The sequence below is a fragment of the Strigops habroptila genome, chromosome 4, assembly GCF_004027225.2.
Source record: "Strigops habroptila isolate Jane chromosome 4, bStrHab1.2.pri, whole genome shotgun sequence".
Classification (NCBI taxonomy): Eukaryota; Metazoa; Chordata; class Aves; order Psittaciformes; family Psittacidae; genus Strigops; species Strigops habroptila.
The window spans coordinates 17,929,891-17,956,385 of record NC_046358.1 but is presented as its reverse complement, the minus strand read 5'-3'; the positions used below and the strand labels follow the sequence as shown (position 1 = coordinate 17,956,385).

The 26,495-nt window shown below is 45.6% G+C and overlaps 1 protein-coding gene across 1 annotated transcript in view; it reads right to left on the bottom strand.

The window, feature by feature from the left end:
- Nucleotides 1–2,375: 2,375 nt before the first annotated feature.
- The window catches only part of PRKCH (protein kinase C eta), a 116,256-nt gene continuing 92,136 nt past the window's right edge, over nucleotides 2,376–26,495 (bottom strand). The window contains exons 11-14 of the mRNA XM_030484664.1: nucleotides 23,107–23,245; nucleotides 21,977–22,165; nucleotides 4,849–4,992; nucleotides 2,376–3,376 (exon numbers count right to left, since the gene is read on the bottom strand). Of these exons, the coding sequence (XP_030340524.1) occupies nucleotides 3,230–3,376; nucleotides 4,849–4,992; nucleotides 21,977–22,165; nucleotides 23,107–23,245 (619 nt within the window). The 3' untranslated portion in view covers nucleotides 2,376–3,229. The remainder of the gene's footprint in view (nucleotides 3,377–4,848; nucleotides 4,993–21,976; nucleotides 22,166–23,106; nucleotides 23,246–26,495) is intronic.

Below are 26,495 nucleotides of genomic sequence, written 5' to 3'. Positions count from 1 at the left end.
TTGTTGTTTTTTTTTTTAAAAATCAGTATTTCCATATTCCATTGCAGTGTAAACACTAATTCAGCTTTTTCAGAAGCAAACCTATTGCATAGATACTTTGTATTAAGCTGATCTTCATCCATGCTGCTGACAGAGTCTGGATGGAAAACAATTGAAATGGCAGCTCCTTGTAAAAAGTATGGGAGAGTTCAGGGATCTTGGCCAAATGTGGCTGACTCAGGATCTGCTGACTCGAGTAGCCGAAATCATTACGTACACATGTGAGTTCCAGGCAAGCAACGGAGGGGAAGAGCTGCCCTAAATTATGAAGCAAGATCCAGGTGAAATTGTGAAAATCAAGGAAATTATAGCAGAACATTCGGCTTCAGGTCCAAACACAGATCTGCACATGTGCTTTGAGGCAAGGGTGATGGCAGGGTGGAGCGACCCTGACGCCATTTGAAATCAATGAAAAGTGAAACTGGGAAGAATCTCCCTTTGATATTTGATCCCTTCCCATGAAGCCAACAAGCCCCGGGCCAAAGCAGGTACTGGCTGGCCAGGGCAGGAGCTTTTCCTGCTCCCCAGGGTGGCCTTAGACACCACTTTAGATCTTCCAGAAATCTACAAGCTTTCTGATTTACAGTTCACAGAAATCCAAACAGAGCACCTACAGCGGTGTCTGAGTTACCATTCCCCAAGCTTTCAGGACACAGATTGTTGGCTATTGCTACACTAATAAAGGTCTCCAAAGGTGACTATTTGCACATTCTTCACACTGCTGGGTGTAAGCAGAGCTGCTTGGATCCTGCAGCCATGGAGGCAGGATCACATTTTGATGCTGAAGATAACACTGTGGCACTAGCTTCTCCAGCAGGAATGATTCCATAAGGTCTTCAGAGCCCCAAGGAATGACAAGCAATAAAACCCTGGGATGATACCAACGTGCTGGCAAAAAAGCATATCACTTACTGTTCTCCTGCACTGATCTCCAGGGAAAGTCATTCATAATCCTCAACAGTGGGGGATTCAAAAAGCTGTCAACACAAAATTCATAGATAGCTTTGGTGCTCTCGCTCTCAGTGGCCAGCTTAGCTGTACTCACCCCTTGCCAAGCAAGCACTGCTGCAGTCGTAACACTGGGAAACTGAGTGAGGAGATGCCTAGGGTCGCGTCTGAACCAGACAGGTGAACACTACGCTTAATTCACACATGGTTAAGGTGCCACAGTGGCCCCCTTATGCAAATGTATTCATCCCTGTACCATTTCTTCCTATATGGGAAAGCATTCAAGCTAGCCTGCATGACTGGTTCTTGGATAACTTTTCTGGATATCCACTCTTTCTTCTCACACTATACAACCTTTCCTCGTTTATCTTTCCTCCTCTCTTGCCCCAGTTCGAAGGATCTATACACCAGCAAAGGGCCAAGAGACTGGCTGGCTGCAATGTGGCCAGAAGATGCCCATGGAAGGGAGGGAAGACCAGAGAATGAAGCAGTGCTTACATGTAAGAGAAGATGCCGGAAAGAAAGAGGGAGAACTGGTATAACACAAGCACAAAGGCAAGAAGAGTCCAAGGGTAACTGAACCCTTGCCTCACCTGTTAAACAGTTCAGCAGGTGGTTTAAGGCTAGAAGTAAAAGGGACTCAGTCAAGCAGAGAGGGCTTGGGTGGGAAGGGGTAACACTTCTACGTAGATCTCAGCCTTGATTTCTAACTTGGTCTCACAGCAGGCGAGCACATACATACTGGTGGGTTTGTGCTGCAACGGGGGTTGTACCTGTGTTTCCTTGACAAAGGCTTCTGCTCCCCCATGTCACCTCCATAGTTGCAGTGGTGCAAGGTGTGTGCAGAAGGTGTCCCTCTCTGCTGCACCTCACCCTTCTTGCAAGTTAAAGCATGTGACTAGCCCTATACAACCATGATCAGTTTTGCAAGAGGTTAGAAATCCTTCTCCTTCTCCAGTAATTTGTATCTGCCCAAGGAAGAGGCTATGATCCTGACATACAGCTTCAAGCCCAGCAAGAAGTGCAAAGGTGAGCCAAGGAGCTCACCTTTGCGCCAAGAAAAATCACCGAACTTCCTGAAGAGCAGGGAAAGCACAGAACCATCTCCCAGAGTGTCTTGTTTCTACAAACCACGTGGAAAAAGTGTCTCAGTCTGCCTGCTGCAGAGGCTTGAGGCTGCAACTGATAAGAAGTGCCCTGTGAGTAATAAGCCCTTAAATCCAAACCAAACCAAGTCACCCTGTTTCTTAGATAACGGTTATCGTTCTCATGGGAGAACATTGTCCTTTTGTGTTACCTGTTGGTTGACAACTCTGCTTTCAAGCAGTTTGCCAGCTCTGTGGCTCCCATTACAATAATGCTACAAATAATTTAAGTGCTACCACTTTGGATCAAAATTTTAATGAGGCACTAAACCCACAAAAGGGGCTCTGTATAGCATAATTAAATAGAATTGGCCTAAATAAACAGTAAGGTTTTACAAGTTATGTTATAGTTGAAAACAGCTGGGAGGCAAAGAAAGGAGCATTGAAGATGCATGATGTAAAAAGGCACTTCACAGAATGCAAACACTACAACTTCTCATATCGCACAAACAGTAAAACACTACGAGCACATGACTTCTCTTTGATTTGGGAGAATCTGTGTGGGGCACAGGGCATTTGTTTTTTTCCTTCTGCTAGTCAGCACAATGAAATATTTCACATGGAAAACCCAAACAGTGGCAAAGAGAGCCATTTGTCCTTCAGAAAGAAATAAATACTGCAGAAACAGGTAATGGCACCAGGAACACCTGGTTCAGTCAGGCCATGGGATGCTGGATCAAGGCTCCAAAATGCTGGACAGTGCTGGGACGCCTCAAAATAGTCTTGCAAACAATCAGAATTGTAATAAGTCTGTTTGGCTCAGAGCTGCAAGACACTTGCTCATGCCGACTCCTTGAATCTACTGCAAACAGTGACATTCAGGCTGAGCCAACTAGCTCCGCATTCAGTTCTCTGTCTGCATCAGCTATTTACAATAGCATGTTTGTTCCACCCCTGTCAATATTTGATCCAAGAGCTGCATAAATCCCACAAACACAGGAAGGTTTCAATTTCACATTAAGGTAACGTTGACAGTGGTGCTGCTGTACTGTGTAAAGTCAGTGCACTGTTACTCCTTGAAAATGAAATTTCTCGTAAACTTAGTTTTCATTTCATTTCCCCCCAGTCCTCTCAACAGCCCTTTCCCAGCGCTGTAGCTATTGCTGCAGTTCTGGGCTTGTGAATGAAAAGTTTCTAAATTCATCTTGGTTTATCATTGGAAGAACTCCTTCTTCAATGGGAGTGAGAATGGGCTCCTCCTTTATAAAATCTGGATCAAAGTTGCTCACATCATCTTTGGATTTCTGTCAAACAGAAAAGACAAAAGAAAGAGATGTCAAAAGTATGTATGATGTATGCATGCTTGATCCTCACTCTGCATCTTTAGTCTAGTCTTGATTGCAATGAGCCATCACCTCCATAACTGAGACTGAGCTTACCAAAAGCTTTTTCTGGGGTTGGACTGGGAGCAGCTGAGTGCCCCCACAGAACCTCTTACAGTGCAAACCTTCTGGAGCCTCTGCAGGCTTCTGGCAGGGAAACCCCTCTCTGATTTAACTGACACCACCTCTGGTGGGTTGCCTGCCCAGACACAGCAGGACAGGGCACATAAATCCATTCCTTTCCTCAAGTGGCAGCACAGACCCAACCATTCGAAGCACTTATCAGCCGTGTTTCCCATTAGCTGACTCCACACAGTCCCTCCTTATCTGTCTATAGCTGGGTTTTGGGGGGGAGGGTGGGTGTACTCTCCCATGTGTGAGAGCCATTAAACTTGCACAATAATGAACTACTGGGCCATGGGAAGGCAAATGGCTTGCCTCCAGGTGCTGGATTCCTTGTTGTATGCCACAAAGTGGGACTGTTTACAATGCACACACACAAATTAGGTTTGTGGCATATTTTGATAAGGCATGTATTTTTCCTGCACCCAGAACAAGATATTTTATAGATATCAAAGTCTAATGTTCCCAGATCCTGTCCAGCTCAAAGCGGACTGAGGAGGCTCCTTTAGCCTTTGATTCAGGTCACAAACCAACCCAAGAGCCTGACCTTGAGCTGCCACAGCTCATGCGAGTGCATGATCCTGAACTCTGTGATCTTCAAGGAACAGGACTGGGTCGACCATTGCCACTAAGAGCTTGAGGAGTGACCACAGCATGAGACAAAGCCACTTTGGGCAACCCTTTCAAAGGCATGGAAGCCACAGAGACAACCTTGGAAAGGCTCTCCATGGAGAGCAGCACCTCCTATCACACAGCATCCTTAGGGCTATGTGGCACCACTGGGAAAAGGGACAGCACTGCGTCCTCTGCAGCCTGTCTACCATTCGAACCACTCCACTGACAGTGGCCTGAGCAGGGAACACTGTGCTGGGTGCTGTACAGAGAGAGACAGCCAACAGAGAGACAGCCCAATTGTGAAGGGGTAGGTGGAGTGGGCAGGATAAGGATTACTTACTCTGCCTTATGTTTGGGGCAAGGCAAAGGGTAGTTAGGTGCCTAACCTGCTGCAATTGCTTTTACAAACCTGTGTCTTTTGGCTGAGCTGCCTTTGAAAATCCAGCATGGAGTGGAAATGTGACCTGTACAACATCAGGTGGCCAAAGAGCAGCCAAGCCAAGATCTCACCTCCTGGCTTCTGGGCCAGGGCTTTTGTGTCAAAGTTGTCCTCCCTTCACCTCCTTTCCTGTCTGACAGGAACAAACTTGCTCATGGGCCCCAGAAGCGAAAAAAACAAACAGAGATCCTTTCCCCTACTCCTCCATCTCACGTACAATTCGGGGCCTGAACGGTGGCTCCATCTGGCGCTGGTTCAGCAGGTCCCAGTCCAGATCTTTGAAGTAGGCGTGCCGCAGAATTGCGCTCTCGCCGCCCAGCCCCGGGCTGCCCAGCCGCATGGTGGGGTTCTTTGTCATGAACTGCAAAACAAAAAGGGCTGTTTGTTTCCTCCCATCCAGCAGGGCCATGGGAGAGGGACCTATTAGCAGCCACACAAAAGCTTGTCCTCAGCTTTCCTGTTGAACCCAGTCGCTGGCCAGACTTCTCTGTTTCATTGTATTGAAGCTGCAAGCAAGGAACTTCACTCATTCTCTAAAGGAATAAGTCAAGGTATATTTTTTCTTGGTCCTTTTTCTTTTGGTCAAATCCTTGGTTACCACAATAAGAAAGGAAAGTTGAATTACATCCTTTGCAACATTATAAATGTTGCATGGTGGTTTTGATGGTTATTTATTTCTGTATTAAATTCTCAGGAATACAAGCTCACTCTCAAATGCTGCTCGCCAGGCTTTGGACTGGAGTCAGTCCTGAGCTGCATCTTTTTCCTAAACTTCAGCCTGCTGAAGCACAGGAGACAGAAGAAAATGAGCAAGGCACTGGCTTTTAGAGCCCCCCAACCCTGAGCAGATGAGAGCAGAGAGGTGATCGTCTCCTCTCTCGATAGTGAAACTCTAAAAGAGGATCCCTTTTAGTAACACTTTTATTCTGCTACCAGTGAAAAGAAATCTCAAACCTCAGCCAAAGTGCCCTGATTTGCCAGGGAGAGATGAGAAAAGCCATACATCATGCACGGTGTGAGAAGGCCCTGGCGGATGCCCTATAATCCCAACAAGAATGATGAAGTGTGAGTGCTGCAGACATTTCTTAAGGGGAAGGGAAATACTGGGGGAGGAGGGGAATCCTCTTCCTAGGCAAGAGCTAGTTGGCTTGTTAATTTAGGATTATAGTTCTTAAAAATTCAGTAAAAAAACCAGCATTCCCCTCCCCACAAGTATTTCTAACTCATTAGAGAAATCAGGTTATGTTTAAACTGGGAAAATAGCAGCTTTTATTTGCCTATTGAAACAGAAGCATAAAGCAAGCTCCACTCTGGTGGAGGTGTCCAGACGATTTCCTCGAAGATGAAAGAGCATTATGTTTAGCAAATAGCTGAACCAGCCAAACCAGACAATCGGTCACTGTTTCAGGAATGACCAAGTCTGCTGCATCTCAGCAATGGGGAAATGAAAAGAAGGGGAGGTGCAGCAAGAGACCAACTTTATTCTGACTGTAGGAGCTTTTCAGAAGGTACAAATTCTCCTAGGATGAGCAGATAAAAGCTCTAGTCATTCCCTACCTAGAGAGAAGACGGGGAGAAAAAAGACAACTGCCAGATTTATTTTAGAAGTCAGCTCAATATCCCACCCTAATGGGGCTTCAGAGCCAAAGTAGATGTGGCATCTGCAGCTGAGACCTTGCAGCACAAACCCCCCAGCTCCAGTGTGACCTCCTGAGCCCTTTGAGGACGTATGCTGCCATGGGATTCCCTATAGCAGAACTGTTTGCCGCTATTCCACTCCAAACAGGAGTATAAAGGGCTGCTGAATGCATCCAGATTTGTAAGAGCAGTCACCAGGAAAGGAGCAGAGCCGGCATGGCTCTCTGCAGCTGGGGTCTTCCCATGGTTTTCTGGACTCTCTGGCCCTCAGCTATGCAGCATTTCCAGCATCAGGCCCAAGGAAAAGCAGAACTTGTCTCCCAAGCCTTTCAACCCATTCTTCTCCCTTTCTACCAGCAGAAACCCAACACCATTTGTTTCCCAAGAGACTCTGCCCCAACATTTCTGTGGGATACTGATCCCCAGACAACAGTTTGGTTTCCAAAAGAGAAATGGGTCAAGCCAAAATCTCTTGGAGACATGGTTCAGACAAGCCTTTTCAAGTCTTGAACTAAACTTCTTTGGTTTGCAAAACAGGCCAGAAATCTCCTGGCAGCCCCATCTTTCTCTAGAGATTCCCTGCCCAGCTTCTTTGTCTGCACATATGGATATCTGCACCTCACTAGCTCTTATTTGCATTGCTGGAACACGTAGAAAGCTCAAACAAGATCAGAGCTCGCTGGTGCTGGGAGTGGTATACACAAAAATAGTCCAAAGAGACAAGACAAAAAGGAGAGAAGAGTTGGGAATAAGTTCCTTGTCTCCTGGCTCCTGACCTGCCATCACCTCCATTACACCAGGAAGCTTCTACTAAACCTGGAGAAGTAAAACAACAACAACAACAAAATAATGAAAGCAAATAATCTCTGAAAAGGGCCAGTAATGTGCTTTGCTTGGATTCCAATTCATGCACAACCATATAAAACCAAAGCCTAAACTGGACTGTCTATTCCCAGACCAGTACAGAGAACTGAGATATAAAAGTGTATTTACATTCCTGTTTGCTTGCTTTATTCTACATGATGCCAAAATTGTACCAAGCAAAGGCATCCATGCAACAAGCTCAGAGCCAATGTAAATGCATTCCTGTCTGCTTAAAACACTCTTTTTGTTAGGACAATGAGGATTAGGCAAGTGCCATCCCTTGAGGTGGGCTGGTTTGAGCACTGAAAAAACAAAACATAACATTCAAAACAAAATGACTGTTCAAATTCAACCAGCCAGCTCCCATTGAGCACTGAATCCACAAATTAAGAAATTTCGGAATCATCTATGGCACACTGGGTGCCCAAAGGAGGCAGGAAGAGAGCAAAGGCTCCAAATTCACCCCCTGCTGGAACACATCCCCCTGGCTGGCTGCTGAGAGTGACACTGGGCTGCCACAAAACCCCTATGAATTAATCCTCGCCTTCAGTAGGAATGAGACTACCTATGGGCATGTGATCAAACCGCACCTTCTGCAGCTGTCAGGCTGCTGCCTCTCTTGCTCTGCAAAAGAAGGGCTTTGAAGTACGAGAGTATCAAAGGATGCAGTGTCCCACCAGCAGCATAAACAACTTGGGACATGTTTCTTTAAGCTTGTTTTCCAGATACTGGAAGCACCTAATGCAGGCTGGTAAGACCTTGAAAGTGAATATAAATCATGCACTCTACATGAAGAAGCGTCCCTTTCAAGGCAATCAAACTACAACTAGTCTGCTTCAGCAAGAGAATCATAGAATACTTTGGGTTGGAAGGGACCTTAAAGATCATCTAGTTCCAAACCCCTATCATGGGCAGGGACACCTTCCACTAGACCAGGTTGCTCCAAGCCCCGTCCAACCTGCCCTTAAACACTGCCAGGAATGGGGCAGCCACAGCTTCTCTGAACAACCTGTGCCAGCGTCTCACCAATGTCTTCACAGTGAAGGTTATTTTCCTAATATCTAATCAAAATCTACCCTCTTTCAGCTTAAAAACATTCCCCCTTGTCCTGTCACTACATGCCCTTGTCAAAAGTCACTGACCAGACTTCTGGTTGGCCCCTTTAGGTATTGGAAGGCTGATAGTCTCCCTGAAGCCTTCTCTTCTCCAGGCTGAACAACCCCAGCTCTCTCAACCTGTCTCCATAGGAGAGGTGCATCAGCCCTCTGATCATCTTTGTGGCCCTTCTCTGGACTCACTCCAACGGGTCAACACCCACAGGGTGTGATATCATTTCAAAGGACAGTTGGTCTCTTATCGTTAACTTACATCCCTGATAAATGTATTGTACACTGCACTGTCTCTTGCTTCCATCTGCGCATAGGAACTGGCACTGAAAATGTTGCCTTTGAGCAGCATCATGCAGTACATGAAATACGGTCCTGTATTCTGGGACCATTGCTGCTCCTCCCTCACATAAAAACTCCTGGTGAATTTTGGAGAGGGCAGGTCCATCACAGCCTGGTGAAGATACGGGTGTTTTCTCTGGGAAGCGGCCCCAGTCTTTATTTGGCAATTGGGCTGAAAAGCATGCGCATAAATGGTGACTCTAACAGAGACAGTACTGATGTTTTACACTGGAACAGTTACCTGCCTTACTGTAAGAGGTATATGAAACTGAAAGATGAAATTTTGGAAGCCAATTCCCACTAAAATGAATAACTAGTCCTCTCAAACACTATTTGGATTCACTAAAAATTACTGCACTGACAAAGAAATGGATGAAGTTTTAGTTTGTGTTGCCCGGTATTTCACAAAAAACCCAAAAGACCGTAATGACCTCTCAAGGGCTCAAAAGCCCATGAATTCTCTCTCTTTCTCTCTACCTTAGGCAGTACTGACATTTCTCTGCTGGAATAGGGTAGCATCTGACAGCACATTTCATGACACCTCTGCTATCTGATGGCACTTCTAGCAAAGCAGACAAAGAACTTGGGATTTCTGAGGAACTTAATTACAAGCTCAGCCTTCATCTCCGAAATAAGTAGCTGGAGTCCATACCCACATCTCTGTCCACATAAGAGGCACTTCTGCAGGAGGAGGGTAAAGCTGAGTGCCCAGGGCAAACAGATGCTGCCCTCTGCACACATACAGGCTGTGCAGGGGAAAGGTTTTCAGAAGGGCAGCTAATTTTTCACCTGATCCCTTTGGCTGCATTCAGAAACAGCTGGAAAATGTCTTAGAAAGTGTTGCCTGCTCCTGGCATCCACATGAAGGCCAGGGTTTCGCTCTTGCTTCACAGGTTGGGGGAGCCCTAAATGTCCTTCCAAGTACAACCCTCCAATGTTTTTGCAGGTGATGAAAGAAGACGTTCAGCTGAAAGTTCTTCATCTGGCAAAATGCCACCTCCTAATGTTTATTGAGTATCTCTAATTTTGCATGATAATCCAGAATCCAGCATGAAGCTCAACCTCTGGCATACGATGCTCAGCAAAGAAACACAGAGAAAAAATAATTCAACAGTAAAAACAAGGCAAAATAGAGATGTTCCTGAGCGAAAAGAAACATGTAATCACTCAAATCTAAGACGCCTCCCAGGAAAATCAATAGCAAGACCATCAATCTTATGTCTGAACCAGGCCATCAAGCCCTTGCTTTATTATCATATGCAACCACAGGGAATTATCCCATTCCAGTCTAAAGAGCCCCTTGCGAGCATCCTCAGACTGGGTCCCTTTAGGCTATACCAATCTGCCAGGCAGCAAACTCGAGCAAGGCTCTCGCTGACCTCAGCTAACCCTCTCAGCAGCATCGCAGCCAAAACCAGCAGCTGGAATGAGCCAAAAACATGACTTCATGAGATCATTTGAAAACATTTACTGAAAGAAAATGCAGCAAGCCATGACAAGAAATTAAAAGCTGGAGATTAGTCCACAGAGGGCCCAAGAAGTTACAAGGGAAAAATACGACACAGCAGTGCCAACCATTAGGAAAAACCTGCGTCAGCCCTGGGAGTTCAGCCCACGAGCAGGTGAGCAAAGAAGGGTACCCGTGCCGGTCCTCCTCTTCATCCGCTATGTGGCACAGGCTATGCTGGGAAGCGGTCCAGGTCTCCCTGTCTGCTGCGCAAGGCTGTATCAGGCTTCTTCAGTGCTGCTCACAGGCAGCATTGCAACTTCTGTCTCAAGAGGCTGAGTCTGCAAATCAGTCTAACGGCCTGGAAGTTGGAAAGGATGTTTGCACAAAACAGATGTTTCCAAGCATTAATTTCCTTGAATTTACGAGTTCCCTTTCTCAATACTGGAATCCCCGATAGGTTTTACCTAACTCATGTATGTGCTATTTGCATCAGGACAATTAATTTCACGAGAAATATCACAGTGACTAGATTACCTGAAACTGTGTCATGTTCTAGGAAGAGGCTAACAAGCCCAGACCCCTTCACAGAAGTAATGCACTTCAGGAAGAGGGATACAACTTCCTGCTCAGACATTCCCTTCACACTGTCAGCCACCTAGACAAGGATGAAATCATTATTTCTTGTATTAAAGAAAGTCTTAGAGGCACCAGCTCCCATCAGGACTTTGTTGCCCTGGGCAGGGTGCATTTACCTTGTAAGAGAAAGCCCGTGCCCCCAAGCAGCTCATCTTTCAAATGCAAGTGTACAGCAGAGATGGAGGCTATCCCCCATCTCACAGGCAGGAAACAGAGACCCAGAGAAATTCATCACTTTATTTTGCCAGAAGCCCAGGGGCAGCCTGTCACAAACAGGACAGCAGACCCTCAGTGTCAGCTCCTCTCTATCACACCACATGCCTCAGAGGAATTCAGGATTGTGCCAATGCAACAGTCAAGCCCAAACCGTTAAAGGAACACGAGATTTCCCTGTTCATGGTATTAACATTTCCTGCCTGTTGGTGTTTCTCCCATATTGCTACCAAAGCAAAAAGTAGCAGCAGCAGCATAGGAGATTAACACCCCACAGTCTCCCCTCGAGGAATGTGGGAGAGCAGAGAGATCAGAAGATATCCAACATGCTCGTCTTCATTAAGATTCATGAGCTAAACTAACAGGGCAGAAATTAACTCAAAAGGAAATAAGATTTCTCAAAGATCTATTTGATCTCAGACAAAAGGGAATCGTTATATAAATAGAGCAATTACTCTAATTAAGGCTTCCCTCCATGAATCTCTGGACTCAATGCTGCAATTGCTGAAAACAGTTTGGCCGCCCATTACATAAGGCAAACAAACCCACACTCCGGGGTTTCATTAGCCTTCATCCTCCCCTAAATAAAGGAGAAGAAAGATGGCTCTATGGCTCTGTCAATGTCTGTACTATTTTTAAAGATTGGAAGCCAGGTGGCATTAGCATAGCAGGCACTTTTTCCCCCCCCTTCCTTTATTTATCTTTTAATAAAAATCTGCTTATTTTGAGCCAGTCTTATCCTTTGCTCTCTTGGGCAAGACTCCCATCACCCTCCATCACAGTCCCACCAGTCCAATGCTCACAAGCATACCTCACTCCCCCATACAGGAGCAATCCAGGGCTCAGACACACAAGTGGGTTATGGGGAGCAAGCCCAATTTCCCTCAATAACGTCAGCTGTGGAGAGCTCTCCCATGGAAGTCCTCGTACTTGCAGCAGCTCAGCTGGTGCCTGGTACTGCAGCAATTTGGCTGTGGGTGTGAGCCAGGTGCTTAGGAGCCCAAGTCCTACCAACCTTCAGTGAGGATTGTACTGCTGAGAGCAGGACTTAGAGTCATTGTGGCTCTCTTGAATGCTACCTCTGTTTTACTCTGGGGATTTGCTCTGACTGTAGCTATTAGAGGCCATGTGGCGTTCTGGCTTCCTACCCTGGGCACAGCAGGATTGACTGCTAAAAGCCCTGATTTGTACTAGTGCAAAGTACATCCTGAGCCAGAATGCAACCCACACTTGCACGGGGTGCTTGTACCCCCATGCTGGGGTCATGGCTACAGAAAACTGTGAGCAGGTGAAATCCTTCAGTGCAGAGAGGGTCCAGTGATGGCAGTGGCAGGGCTAAGAAGTACAAGACTGCCCTGAAAGCATTTGAAGGAGGAGGAGAGGAAGAAAGAGAGTGAGTGATCTCTGTTATCTCCTTTTTCAGACAAAAGAGGAATGGGAAGGGAGGTAAAAAAGAGTCTTCAGCCGTGCTCCTAAAAGCTAGAAGACTGTAACAATAAGCATGACAGCAATCACATGTTTAATGTGCCAGCCACAGGCAAGCAGGACAAAATGTCTGTGCAGTGGATAATAGGTAGATAAATTTGATCTCGCTTTCCCCTACTGCAGAAACAGCTGCTCAATGCTGTCCAGTCAAAGCCCAAGGAAACAAGCAGGATTAGCTGTATATCAGCAAACAGTGCTGAGCAAAAGAGCCTAGCAAAAAAACCAGATAGACCAACTCAGATGTGAGATAGATACGTGTAGCCCCAAATCTCCTGGTAGTGTTAACTGGTATAACATTGTGACTACCATCAGGAGAGAACTTAGCCCAAAATATGGGAATTAAATGTTGTCTGAAGAGCTACAAACTTTCTTGCTGTGCTGAAACCTGCCTGTTCCCATGCCCCTCCCCACTCATCAACAAATAACTTGTCAACACTAAGGCAGATGAAAAGGCCACAGGTATCAAATGCATATTGGCCCCTGATAATAGCTAGTGATTTTTGACCCCTTTGGTACTCCTGTAATAAATAGTATTAAACAGAAATTAACTTTATTCAGTAGATATATGGAATACTTAACATAGGTTTTGGTCAAGATGTCACTGTAGAAATCTGTGTTTTCAGAACTGATGAGCCAACCCCAGTTCCCACATGGGTCATCAGCTGCGTGGGCTGCCCAGACAGTATCAAACTCCAGCTGCTGTTTTCAAATTACTCCAATTGGACTATAGGTACGACATGGGGATATGCAGGTCAATTACTAAATCAATACATCCATCAGAGTAACACAAACATGGAGGAAGAATGAGCATCGCACTTGTTAACAGTCTGGGGGCATGATCTCACTCTCGTTTTAAGCAATGGTAAAATTTCCCTAGGGTTGCATGGGAAAACAATTAATCCTTTTCTGATGATCTTGTCAAGAGGAACCAGGAATCTATTACACAACCCTGGGTGGCCTATTTACATAGGGTCAAGTACAAAGGGGACTAAAGTGCCCCAGACAAACCTGTAAAGGCCAATTAAGAAGAAAAAAAAAAAGAGAAAGAAAAAAAAAGCCCACAGGAAAATACTTCAAAGGAGCTTTTTTGTGGTCTTGGTTATATTTCAATTCTTTTAATTTTAAAGTTCCTGAAAAGACACAGCAGGTCAGAAAGTTCAAAGCTGGAAGGACAAGTAAGACCTACCGCCCTGAATGGCTCGGACAGTTGGAGATTTGTTAGCCCTATAGCAATGCGGAGACCCCCCAGTTAGACAGACCGGACCCCTCCACTGGGGCTGCACAGCAAGAGCTGGTCTCATCATTCAGCAATCATTCCCATCTCCAGGTCGGACTCAGGTTCTCAAGGGAAGCCTTGGGCCTTCCCCCAAGATTGGATTTTAATGGACTTCACCAAAACACTTTTGAGGGGCTATAATCACACTGTTTAACTGTAGCAGAGCTGAGAAGGGAGCCCAGAACAAGTCTTAGGCTCGGACACATGAATCACTTCTTCCCGAGCACATAGGAGCAAGCAGAAAAAGAAGAGGGGGAAGACAAAGTTGGCCCTAAAAATGCTCCATCACTTTTTTCCCATCTGGGGCAGGAAAGAGGAGGATGAGTCACACCTGACATTACAATAGGCTGGGTTAGGAGCTTTTGTTTGCAAATCTGAGCCTGCATACTGTGGACTTCAACAAGAAGCTAATTTCAGCCCATTGGAAGGGGAAAGGTAAAAGTCTTAATGACTACATCAAGATGAATTTGTCCTTGGCAAGCAATGTAGAGATGGCTTTAGTTTTCTTTCCACAGTGAATTATTCAGAAGCATGGGACTATTACTGTAGGGAAGAGGAGTGCTTCAGAAAGAGGTGTGATCAATAGACAGAAGAGATTAAAATCATTGGGGAAAGCTGTTTGTTGAGTATTAGAAGGCAAAGAGTAAGAGACAGCATGTTACAGTGATGGATATGCAAGCTCAGGCAAAAGAGGTAAGAAGGCAATCTGTGGTGGAGCACAGCCTTGTCACTTCACCACAGTGTATGTTTATGGCAAAAATTATCTAGACGAGATCATTTAAAACTGCAGAATTCCTTCCCAGTTGGGAAACAACAGGCTCCAGAGTCCTGCTTTTACAGCGGAGGCTCCGGAGCCAACCAGGAAATGCAAGATGAAAGCTTTTTTAAATAACAAAATAAAGGAAAAATGTGTACACAGAGCCAGCATAGTTTCACAGAGAGATTTAAATATTGACCTCACTCTGACAGCCAAAGCTTAATCAAACTGTGCAAGAGGATTTATCAAGCCTGCCAACTCTGAAGAGATGCCAAGGAGAATAATTTATCAGTATATTTGAAGGCATTTTTAATATCTATCTGCCTTTGTTAACAGGCTCCTCAGCTCTGAGGATAAAGCAATGAGCTCATCTAGATCCTTCTTTGATTTCAGGGGGTCCACCATTGTGTTGTTCTTTTTCCTTTTAATCTTCATCTAAAAAATACTCCCAGCATCTGGTTCATTCAGAAACAAGTTCATTCTGGCTATTCCAGCACTGCATGTGAAACAGATTACCCAGCTTTTTCTGTCTGTTGGAAAGAACGAACCTGGCTCAGATCTATAGGATGCAAGCGTGAAGGATAGACATGTGCCTTGTGCAGCGCAATGTAAAGGAAACGTGGGCAACCTTGCTGCGTTGTTTGACACCTCATAAGTGTTCAGGAGAGGACTCGAAAGCACAAACATGGGGGTTTGGTCTAGCTCACACAGCGGCCAAACTGACCACCTTGACTTCGGGAAAAGACGAGACACAAATGGAGCAGGAATCACCTATGTACTGCACTTGAACGTGCCAAGCAAAGCACAGCCTAGGTATTCTGAGTTACGTGTTGCTTGCTGTAACATGCAAGGCGGATGCAGGCACTCACCATGGTATCTGAGCTGATGAGAGCTAGTTCTGACCTCTCGGTATCCAGGGATGTTGGGCCTCCAACAAGTGCAGTGCACGAAGAGAATAAACTTCTCCAGATTTCAGAAGACCTCCCCCTCCGTGCTGATGTTGGGGTAAGCAGCTGCAGCAAGTAGGCAGCTTGGACCATGCACGTCCCTCCTGAACTTAGGTGTTCTTGCCAGGAGTCCAAAACCAGCCCTTTCCCCTCCACTCCTCTGTCATAGCAGACTCTTCGTTTTGATTACATTTTAAAATGTCCCTCTTTCTGCTGCAAAAACCCTGGCCCTCTCCCTCCTCTCTTCATTAACGACATTTTTAAGTTCCTTACAGTGGTGTGGCCAGCCTGGTTCAGCATAGAGCGCTTGCCATCCAGAAAGCCTTTCTGAAAATTAGCTGCAGCACACACAAAAGGGACCCTCACCAAGGGTTTGGGCAATCATGGCGGCATCCCCTTAGGGTGGGTACTTTAGTCCTCTGCAGCACAGGTCAGTTCACTTTGCTTTCTGTCCTTCAGCTGCACCAGGGTGGAGTGCCCTAAGGAAATCTCTGTTATCTCTACAATCTTTTTTCTTCTCAGCCTGTTATGGTAAGTGCATGCAGCACAACCTGAATCTCCAAGGGCTCTGCTGGAGCTGTTACCCTGCTTCCAGACAGACTGAACTGCCCTGTGCTCTGCATGCAGGAAATCATATCCGCAGGCTTCCCCCATCAACTCAAGAGAAACTGCTGGTGGAGCAATACCCTACACATGACAGTACCTTGTGGGGAAGTCTCTTATGTCTGATGGCTACCTGAGTGACTGAGGGACCTAAGGCAGCCTCACATTCACTCTTCTGGGCAACAAAGGAATGACAAACTCCTATAGAAAGTTTTGAGTGGCTTTTTTAATTAACAAGATGAAAATTGGCCAAGCTATTGTGGAAGGGCCCCAATACCTCTCTCCCGCTGAGGGTGAAGTGGCTGACTGCCGTCTGCACTGCAACATTCCTGAGCCCTTTCCTTGCTCTCCAGAAAAACTCATGTGTGCTGCCTCCTAGCAAAGGGGGATAAGTTACACTGCTGGTGAGCTCTCGGTGTTGAACATCGCTGTGTGTGCTAGCTGTACAAACAAGCCAAAAAAAGAGGGAACCACCAGAAAAGCCCTAGTGTCTGGGTGTCAGTCTGTGACATGAGCTCACAGGAATGTGAGAAGAGTCTTTTCCTTTCTAGATCAGGGCTTTTTTGACTTCCTGATCAGGCTTCAAGGCTGTCTGGAGGCAGAGGGGATTTAAACTGTGGCACATTTAACCATTCCCCCTCCAGCTGCTCCTGAGAATCATACAAGCTCCCTCTCCCAGAGGCTGGGAAGGAAATCCCAACTCCCTTACCTTGTGCTCCAAAAACCAAAACTGAGTCCATAAAACACAGGTCATCAGAGCAGGACCTGGCTCCTGCTGACCCCCAGAGCATCACTGCTACTCCGGCTGAGTCTGAAGCACTAATTCCCAGACACGACAGCCCCTTGATGTTAACCTGGCAATACAGAGGGGATTTTAAGCAAATCTGCAAGAGCAAAGTATAAAGGAGGATGGGGGGTTGCTGTGCATGTTAGACTTCAGTGGTGTTGTCAGGGTGCAGGTATCTGGAGGGAGGAAGTTAACTCAGTGACACAACGCAGAAGAGAGTTCACTAAACCAGAGTATTTGACTTTTGAGTCAGCGCCACTTCCAGGCTATTGTTCTCTAGAAAGAACAGATCATCTTCAAGTTTTTCTTTGCATCCTTGGCTCTATTGCTGACATCAATTTTCTCTGAGACACGTCTCATGTTTGCTCTCAGCTCATCTCCCTCACCTTTCAATCCCTCTTTGCACTAATCCACCAGCATTTGGATTCCCCTGTGCTGTTGCACCTGCCCTGGGCAGGAGTGCAGGCTGCTAAAATCACAGCCAGTTTCCTCCACACTTTCCTCTTTTCTTGTCTGGTGTTTACTTTTTACATGAAAACCACTTGGAGACATAGATTTTTGCTCAGTCTCTTGACTCCAGTAGTGTTCTCTTCAAAATGCATAGTTTTAACCGGCTGGAAGGAGAACAGGCTTTAGTCTCATTTATGTCCCCAAAATATATAACTACAGGCAAGGCTGCTCAAGCCTCACTTTTGGAAGGAGCATTTCAGCTAGGCCAGAAGTGTTTCAGAGCTCACATTAAGACTGGAGGTTGGCACACAAACACTAAGATGACATACTCGGCTTCATCAGACTCAGCTGTGACAGGAGTTCAGAAATCCAGGGTGCAGAAGGCAGAGCAATGCTGACATTTCTGTGGGGAGATGCTGCTTTCTAGCCCCTGCTGTTACCTGGCTCAGACTGAAAACATCCAAGCTGCATTTGCTCTTCCAAGTTTCCAAACCTTTAGACCAACCACTGCTACTTCAGATCATCAGTCCATACAGCAATTCAATAGGCTTAGCCCTTCTCATCTGAAATCAGACTTGGAAAGGAAAATCCCTCCAGCTTTCCCTATGAATTTGCTTCCTATTACACCATCAACTTTTGAGATCTGATTTTCACTGTGTCCCTTTGTTCTCCCCTCCAACTAAGCCTGACTGTGAGCAAGATAGCATGACTGAATTGCATTTGAGAAAGTCATACATGAAGTGGGTGAAACATGCTGCCAAAATACCACCCTGCTTACAGGAAACGCGAGGATTGTATTTCATTTTGCAGTTCAGCCAGCTGAATCCCAAAGCCTCTGGCTGCCTGGGAAGACACCCTCTTTGCTCAAGCACTTTCTGCTAGTGACAATTTACAAATTCAGAACATCAACATTCTGCAACAAAGCAAACTCCAGCTGCACTCTCCCTGTAAAAGATACAGCGTGGCAGTCTCTGCTCTCTGCATGCTCACAAAGCTTCTCTTTCACAGTCTCTTTATCATCACAAACTGGTGACAACTCTGTCAACTGATGGCAAAGAGCATTTGAAAGAATTTCTTTTACTCACGCAAACCCGATAGCTCCTCTTACAAACTCCTTGTGACTGCATCCAAGTAGGGCTATGGAGAAACCTTTTGGGAGGAGGGATCAAAATCAAAGCAAAACTTAACATTTAGAATGTGCTGAAGTGGTGTGAATCCATTCAACAGCAATTCTCCCTTTCTGCACTTACTTTACTCCCACAAGCAAATCCATGTCCAGTTGCTCACACAAGCAGGGGAGACTTCAGTTTGAGTCCTCTTCACTTGACTTGACCCACAATACCCAAATTCCCCAGTGACACACATACAGGGCAGAGTACATGAGTGAGATTTTCTACTTCCCTCCTCTGGAAGTATTCACTCCAGGAAAACCCTGCTGATTTACACTGATTTAGCTCTCCCTACTCTTTCCCCAGCTCTTGAGGGAAAACATCCAAGGACAAAAAAACATTAAAAATGGAAATAGATAAAAACTTCTTTTTCTAGAGCACAAATATTTCTGCTTTCAATTCTAAACAAGGTTCCAGGGCATTAAGGTTGGTTTGTTTTCTTTGGTACAGTGCTCAAAAACACACCAGGAACCCCTGGCGACCTAAATGAGGTCCTAAGGACATATGTTGGTTATTATCAGGAAACTGCAGAGATGAACAGGATGCAACTTTCAGAAATCAGCTAGTTTCTGATGGGGGGAAATTGCTGAAGCACAATTATGGTAAACAAAAGCAAAACAAAATAACAGCATCCACGAAATGGGTCCTAAACCATATTATCCTTGTTTACAATGAAGCTCTTCATGAAAGCAAATGGATCAAGTGCTTCCTAAACCTAGATACATCCATTTGTAGAACATCTCTAAGCACCTACATCTAATTGCATCTTCCTGGCAGAATTTGATTTCCGTTTCAGAGCTTTGTACAATTCAGGACTAAGTGAATTCTCACTTAGTCCTTTTCAAGGTTAGAGGCCAGAACTTTTAGTGAGGGGATAATCCAGTTATTAAGGCTATTAAGGCCTTAGCCTGCAATACAAGAGACCCCATGTTTAACTCTCTGGTCTCCTACAGGCTTCCTATGCCATGTAATTACTTATAATCATTTATGTCACTGCAGTAGTTGAGTGCTCTGATTCTCTGGAGCATTTAATATCACAGGTTAGAAAGCCTTGTCACAGCTGTAAGTCAGGGAGCTTAAGTTCACTTTTTGTTGGAGGCAAACACTCTAGTGATTAGAAGATACTCACACAGTAATAATGCTGTATCTAGGAGACATAATATTAGTACCAGTAGCCTGTGAGAAAAATAATCTACATACTTAGCAGCTGAAAATCTTACTGTCTTCCTTCATGAAATAGCCACAAGGGAACAAAAAAGCCAGGTTCATCACTCTGTGTTACAATGAAACCTAAAAATACTGACCAAATGTTATCAGTACATTGCAAATATAATACCTCAGCAGTGATCACATTTGTTATCATTCAAAAGAAATCAAAGAGTGTGGGGTTTTTCCATTTTAATCTAGAGTCCCAGACAACCTCATGACAGGATGTTTCCTTCCCATTAAAGTTAATATGCTCTGATGCCTCTAGAAACTCAGCATAAGAAAGGGAGGCGGAAATGAGTTCTAGTGAACAGCTCTTGATCCCAAAAGCAGCTACTGTGAAGCTGCAGAAATTCAGGCTTTATTTACCATCAGTGCTATAAAATAAGATGCAAAAGTCACCTCCAGGTAGCAGCCATCCAGGGAACAGAAACACCGAAGAACTGAAGATCCAGTAAAAATTCCAGTTGCAACTTCCCACTAGTTAATCACCAGGCTCCTGGTCAGTGCCCTAAATTTCAGCCTTTTTCCCAAAGCATACATAGCTTAGTGCTTCTCTCGAGCAACACGTGCATTCAGAGAGGCAGTTTTGCTTTCATTTGGGTTTCACCAGCAACACGTGACACAGCAGACAAGCGGAGCAGCTGGACAGGAGACCTTTTTCAGGCAAGTAACCAGCAATTGCTAAGCTGACTGCGCAGTTTTGGAGACACTCAGTCAATCTTTATTTAAATTCTTTGCTCCATCCTCAATTCTGGCCCTCTTTCTCCAGTGCCTCTCATCAGGCTGCTTGCTGTTAATCACAGAAGGGACCCACTCTAAAAGCTGGGCTCTGAATATGAGCTAAAGCAGCCTGGGGTGACTGCAGCTTGTGCTGGCTGTTTCTATGAGGTCCCTATCTGAATTAGGAAAATAAGTATTTCATCGAGAGGCTAAAACACAAATCATATTTTATTCTACCCTGAAATTCCTGTTATGATGAGCATCTATCTGACGACATTTTACCTCCATCTTACATTTAGCTAGATACCTGCAACAAATCCACTCTGCTATTACTTGTTCCTGCAGAAGAGGAATTGGCTCAGACATTCAAGATTCCCAACCCAAAACCATGAATGCTGCTCCAAACACTACAAGAGTCTGAACTTGACTTAAAAAAATAAAATAAAAATTGAATACTTTGCAGGTTATTTCCAAGACCAAAGATGGCCTTCAGCATGACAATCACCCCTGAACACAACCTGTTATTTCAAAACACAACCCTTCACCTTTCAAGGTGGATTTTATTCTCAGTTGATTTCTGTAGAATTTATTAGATGCGTTTTCAGATACAGAAAGTAGCTGCTCAGTTAGTATACAACAGAAATCTTTCCGCAGAAACCTAAGGATCTAATGAAAATGAACTCTCTTCTTTCCTTTAAATGGTCACATCATTCATTACCTCATTTCTTTGGGTCAATGCCCCACAAGTTACTATGAACTACCCTTTTATCCAACCATTTTCTAGATCCTCTATTACCACAATATTTACTAGTATCCAGTCTTAAATGCACCTTTGTTCACAGTGCTTTTGCAAGGAAATGGAATACTCTTATTCTTCTCTTTCCAAAGGGTGCCTAAATATATTAAGTGACTTGATTGGGGGCAGGAAGAAGTCAGTAGCAGAACAGCCATGTCAGGTCTCATTAGTAGATTAACACCCTCGTCATTTAATCACCTTTTGATTCACTACAGTAAAGCCAGGCAATTCCACTGCACTAGGCACTGTTTATACACACACAGCCTAAAATCTTAAAAAGCTTCACTCCCAGTTCACAGGCAAAAGATGCAAGACACGTGGATAAGGATGCTCCCGGGAAAATTCAGGAATACATGGCAGAACAAGGACTAAGTGTAGCCAGCAACAGCTCTCCTCAAACTGCTGTACAGCTCCACTTTCTTTTTTTCCCTCCAAACACACAGAAATCAAACCTTTGTCTTTGTATGCAGATAGACAGGAATCCCCGGGGGATGACTGGTATTACCAACAATCAGAAGGAAGGATTATCATGAAGATTTCACTTCCTTGCCACTCCAATTGCATGGAAATCATATATTCATTACTGATTAAATACTGTGTATAACTGCTGCTTCTGTTCTGACTCTGTATTGTAAGTCATTAAGTCAGCAGGGGAATGCCGAGACGCACAGACATGCACACACTTTGCTTGCCAAGCGGGCAGCTGAACCATACAAAGGACATAACTATGCAAACACATCTAAGTGTGGCAGGATTTGTTTGTTTGTTTGTTTACCCTTCAATCCAAGATACCAGGGAACCGCAACTTCTGAGTGCCCACACCCCCAGCCCTATTTCCTTTCGCTAGATTTGGGCTAAAGAAAGACAGAGAGCACACAAGCAGACAAATGAACTCACTGCTTTGAGGATTGCCACTGCGTCCTGCTGGAGCCATGTCGGGTAGACGACTTCATCATTCAGAATAGCCTCGAAGAGGTCGTCCTCATTCTCTGCCTCAAAGGGTGCGTGGCCACACAGCATCTCGTACAGCAGCACGCCCATGGCCCACCAGTCTACATCAGGGCCATACAGCATCTCCTGCAGGATCTGAAGAAGGGATGGGAAAGAAATATCAACTCTAAAGCTTCTTAAACCGAGCAGGGGAGGAAAAAGGATTTGGAAACATTAATGCAGAAGTTCTCCCCATGTCCTAACAGTGGTCTCTGCTAAGCTGGCTATGTGTCCAGGAACATAGAGGCAATCTCAAGCTGGAATTAGCACAAAGGTACATGAGATACATTAAATAAGAGCTGAACTAGCTTGGCTGCTCACAGGGTCACCCGGGAAACAAGCCTGTGCTAGGGCTTAGCAGGAGAAGAACGGGATTTCAGCAAAACTGGCTGAGCCCCAGAAGCGGCAGAGCAGCCATGTGTGTGGGTTGACATTGCCTCTTCCTTGCCCTGGGAAGGAACTGCTTACCCAGCTTCAATGGCAAAGCTTTCAGCTGCAGAGGAGAAGGAGCACGACTGTGTGAGAAAGGCACAAACACAAGCCACTGGCAAAAATTCAATTGTGTTGAAGAAGGATCTGAAACCCTGTCAGAACATCTGGCAGCATCTGGAAAGCAGCTGCTCCTTAAAGAGGTGTTTATTAATTTTGTAGTCAGATTGGGGAATGACAGAGAATGGGAGGAGGTAGGAAAAAAAGGAACTGGGAAATGAGAGTGAATTCAATCTCCTTTCAAATTAAACTGGGCCAGTATCTTCATGTTCCTCAAGATTTTTACAGCTGTGCCTCCATTTTTCACCTCACATTTCCCGAAGAAAAATACAGGCTTATCTCAGTGCTCACAGCAGCCTGAACGTTTACTCATGCTTTGCTTGCACAAAGGACTGATAATACAAGCATACATCTAGGAGGAATCCTTGCACCCAGCAGTCAAATAAGGTGTAGCCAAAGACACCAAGGAGTACACTTGCTGGTCCAAAGCTAACCTACACTTTGCATACTGTAGCCAAGTTTTCCTGGGCTCAGAAAGGTTCCTATACCTCCGGAGCGATGTAGTCTGGTGTACCACAGAAGGTGGCTGTGGTAATGCCATCGTGAATGCCCTCTTTGCACATTCCAAAGTCTGCCAGCTTGCAGTGACCCTCATAGTCCAGCAGCACGTTGTCCAACTTCAAGTCCCTGCAACGAGAATTGTTCATCAAGTCACCACATGCTAGGAGCAACCCCAGCACAAATGGAGGAAGCATCCCAGGCTTCAGAAGCTTAACCTGCAAACTGGACAAGCCTCATAATCATAAAAAAAATAAACAGAAGTCATGCAGGAGGGGTTTTCTTTTGCTTCATCTCTTACAAAAGGGAGGGAGGAACAAACACCAGTTTGCCAAACTGCATTTAGTACGGGCAGGTGCTATATGAGTTCGCCCACATGGCTTTCTAAACACACCACAAGCCTGGCTGGCAGAGTTCCTGCTCATTTAGCTCTGGGACTCACTGGAGCAGAGGTTGCCAGAGCTGTCAAGTTGCGTAACGATGTTATGATGCAGCAGAACACACCGCACAGGACGTGGTCTGATTCAGCAAAGCGCTGCAGCGGGAGCATGCAGCTGAAGCCGGGAGGCGTGCAAGGCTTCTTCAGGGGGAAACAGGTCCCCTCTTCTCCTGAGGTGTGGGGGGTTAAGATACCGGACTTGCCTGCACTGGGGCAAGCCTGACTGATAAACCACACCTGGAGTGTTAATCCAAGCTGAAAAGAACAGAAACTCCCTGCTGACAACACACCATATGGGCTGGGGGAATCCGTGGCCAGCATGGGATGCCCCCATCATAAGAAAAAGTCTTAGTCCTCCCAGGTGTATCAATTCCAGCAGGACTGCATTACTGTAAGAAGTGAATGTCCCCCATAGCCTTCATTAGGGTGCGTGGGGACCTCTTTGTCTCTGTCACAAGAGACCTGCTGCCAAAGGGCTCATTTTCTACTATGTCACCTCTAGCGGGCTGGGAGCTTCCCGTCAAAAGCAGAGCTGCCAAAATGACAGAGCCATAACATAACTTATCAGCTTCCCTGACCTTGATATTGCCTGAGGGAATAGCCTGCAGTTAGAAGCGCTGTCAGGAAAATGACCAGAAAGTACGGGGTTACCTGCAGACTTAGGCAATGCCTTCCTAAGAATACATGCTAGTTCATAGCACCTCTGCATTTCAGCTGCCAGGTATGCTGTAGGCACTGTCACAGATGGAGGAAAGGAGCTAAGATCAGAGCTTTGTGCAGTACACATAGGTTGCAGTCCATTTTTTGAACCACCTCAGGTACTGGCCCAAGAGTTATACAGAGACCTCATAGCAGCTCTGAGGCAGGAAAGTGCTACCATCACCATTCTACTGAGATGGAGGACACATTATAGGCCTAGACCAAAGCCACTTTCTAAGTCATTCAGATGCCCAGATAAGGATCAAGTAAATAAATACATTTGAGGGTCTCAAGACCCCTTCATGAAATCCAAGCTGGAATTTGATCCATTTTGCCCTCTGGTTACCATCTATTTCCCTGGGAAGGTGGAGCAATGGAGAGGGTGCTAACACAGGTGGTGCTATCTCCATATCAATATGAAAACCTATGGATGAGCTGAAATCTGAATCCAGTTTGCTCCTGTTCACCCTCCATAACTATGGTCTTAAAGTGAAAATCAGGTGGTCAATTGCTTTGTTGGGCATTGGCATTTCCCCTGCACCACCACCAGAAACCTCTCTGGAGCTTGAGACAGCTATGTCAACTTCACTGTTGCAGTGGAAAGATCAGTGACGCATTGTGCTAGACAATTGAAGCCACATCCTGTCCTAAAGAGATAAGGAAAAGTATTATTACCCTATTTTGAAAGGATGAGAAAGCGAGGAGTAGAGGTTAAGAAATTTGTGCGTGTCCCTGAGCGCCAAGACTGAACACCAGCTTCCTGAATCCCAGCTGCAGATCTTAACTGCAAGATTGTACATCCTCTCTCTTCCACTTTTGACACAGCATGGCAACACAAGCCAGCAAAAAGCCCTCTGAAGTGATGCTGCCCTTCCCAGCAGGCCCACCAGCTACTTCGTGGGCAGTGAGATTCCGATGCCGAGGACAGTGCCCATGCCTGCTTTATGCTGCAGTGTTTGCTGTGAGCGGGATGCTCAGCAGAAGACACTTATTTTTCCCTTTCTGAGAATCAAAAATGGCTGTCAAGGCATGTGGGCAAAGGCTCGTCCTGGAAAGACTTCAGGCGAGCACAGTGAGAGGTATTGTACGTAGTTGCCCATGATAGTACGCTGTCAGCAGCAGTTTACAGCCAAAGCTCCTGTTGCTCTTCCCTGTGGTTCTTGGCAGAGCAGGGAAGCCCTCCAAGCATGAAGGCAGGCCTTGTTTCCAGGAGTCTGCAATGTAGTTGAAACACACAGTTTATTCTTGGCTCACTTTTAAATACAGCAAATGTCTTTTTGGTCCTGGGCAGGCCTGACTGTTGGGGGGTGCCCATAAAGGTGCAACTGGAAGGGGAATTTTGATGAACTTCCTTGGAGATCCCCCTTGCAAACCTCCCTCCACCCCCCCAAACATATACCATGTACTAGAATACTTTGGGAGTACTTCAAAATACACCTTCCTTATATCCAAGCCAGCAGAAACAGTCACATATATGGTGTAAGCAGGTTACAGTCCCTGATGGAGAGCTTGAGGAGCAGAAGCAAGAGACCAGAGCCAGCTCTGCAGACAAGATCACCAGGCACTCTGCTACTTCTCAGCCTCTGCCCCGCAGGACATGCTGCAGAAGGCCTGAAATCCCTGCTAGCTGTGTAATACACCATGCTCACTATAGCAACAAGATGGTCAGAGCTTCTGCAGGTGCAAGAGCACTCTGTGCCTGCTGCATCCCACCAGAGAGCCTCTATATATGTAATTGCCATTAAATTTAACCTGCCTCTCACTGGGTGACTACAGTTTTAACCACACAAAGCAAACCTCCAGCCCTTCAGCTTCTCAGCACGTTAAATCCATTAAGAGTGCTGTTGTCTCCTCCTGCAGTTAGGATACTGGCTTCTCCTGACTTCTTCCTAGCTATGTGAAATCCAAAACTTGCATTTTCTGTTTTCACTAACCAGTAATCGACATCAATCTGCTCTCACTTGCTCAGGCACTCTGGCTATGTGCAGATCACTTTAGAGGAGGACCTCCCATGACAAAGATGGCTTCTCAATGCTCTTCACTTGGAAAGGCTACAGAAGATGGCCCCACACATCCGTCTTGGAGCATGTCTCATGGGCCAGCACAGTGGCAGGCTCAGCCATGTAGCTCCTCTGGAGCCTGCTTTCTTGTAAGGTAATTGTCTGGGAAAGTTGTGGTTTGGTCGGGTGTGTGAGTGTTTGTCTCAAGCGATCCCAGCAGCCGAAAGCTCTGTACTCACTG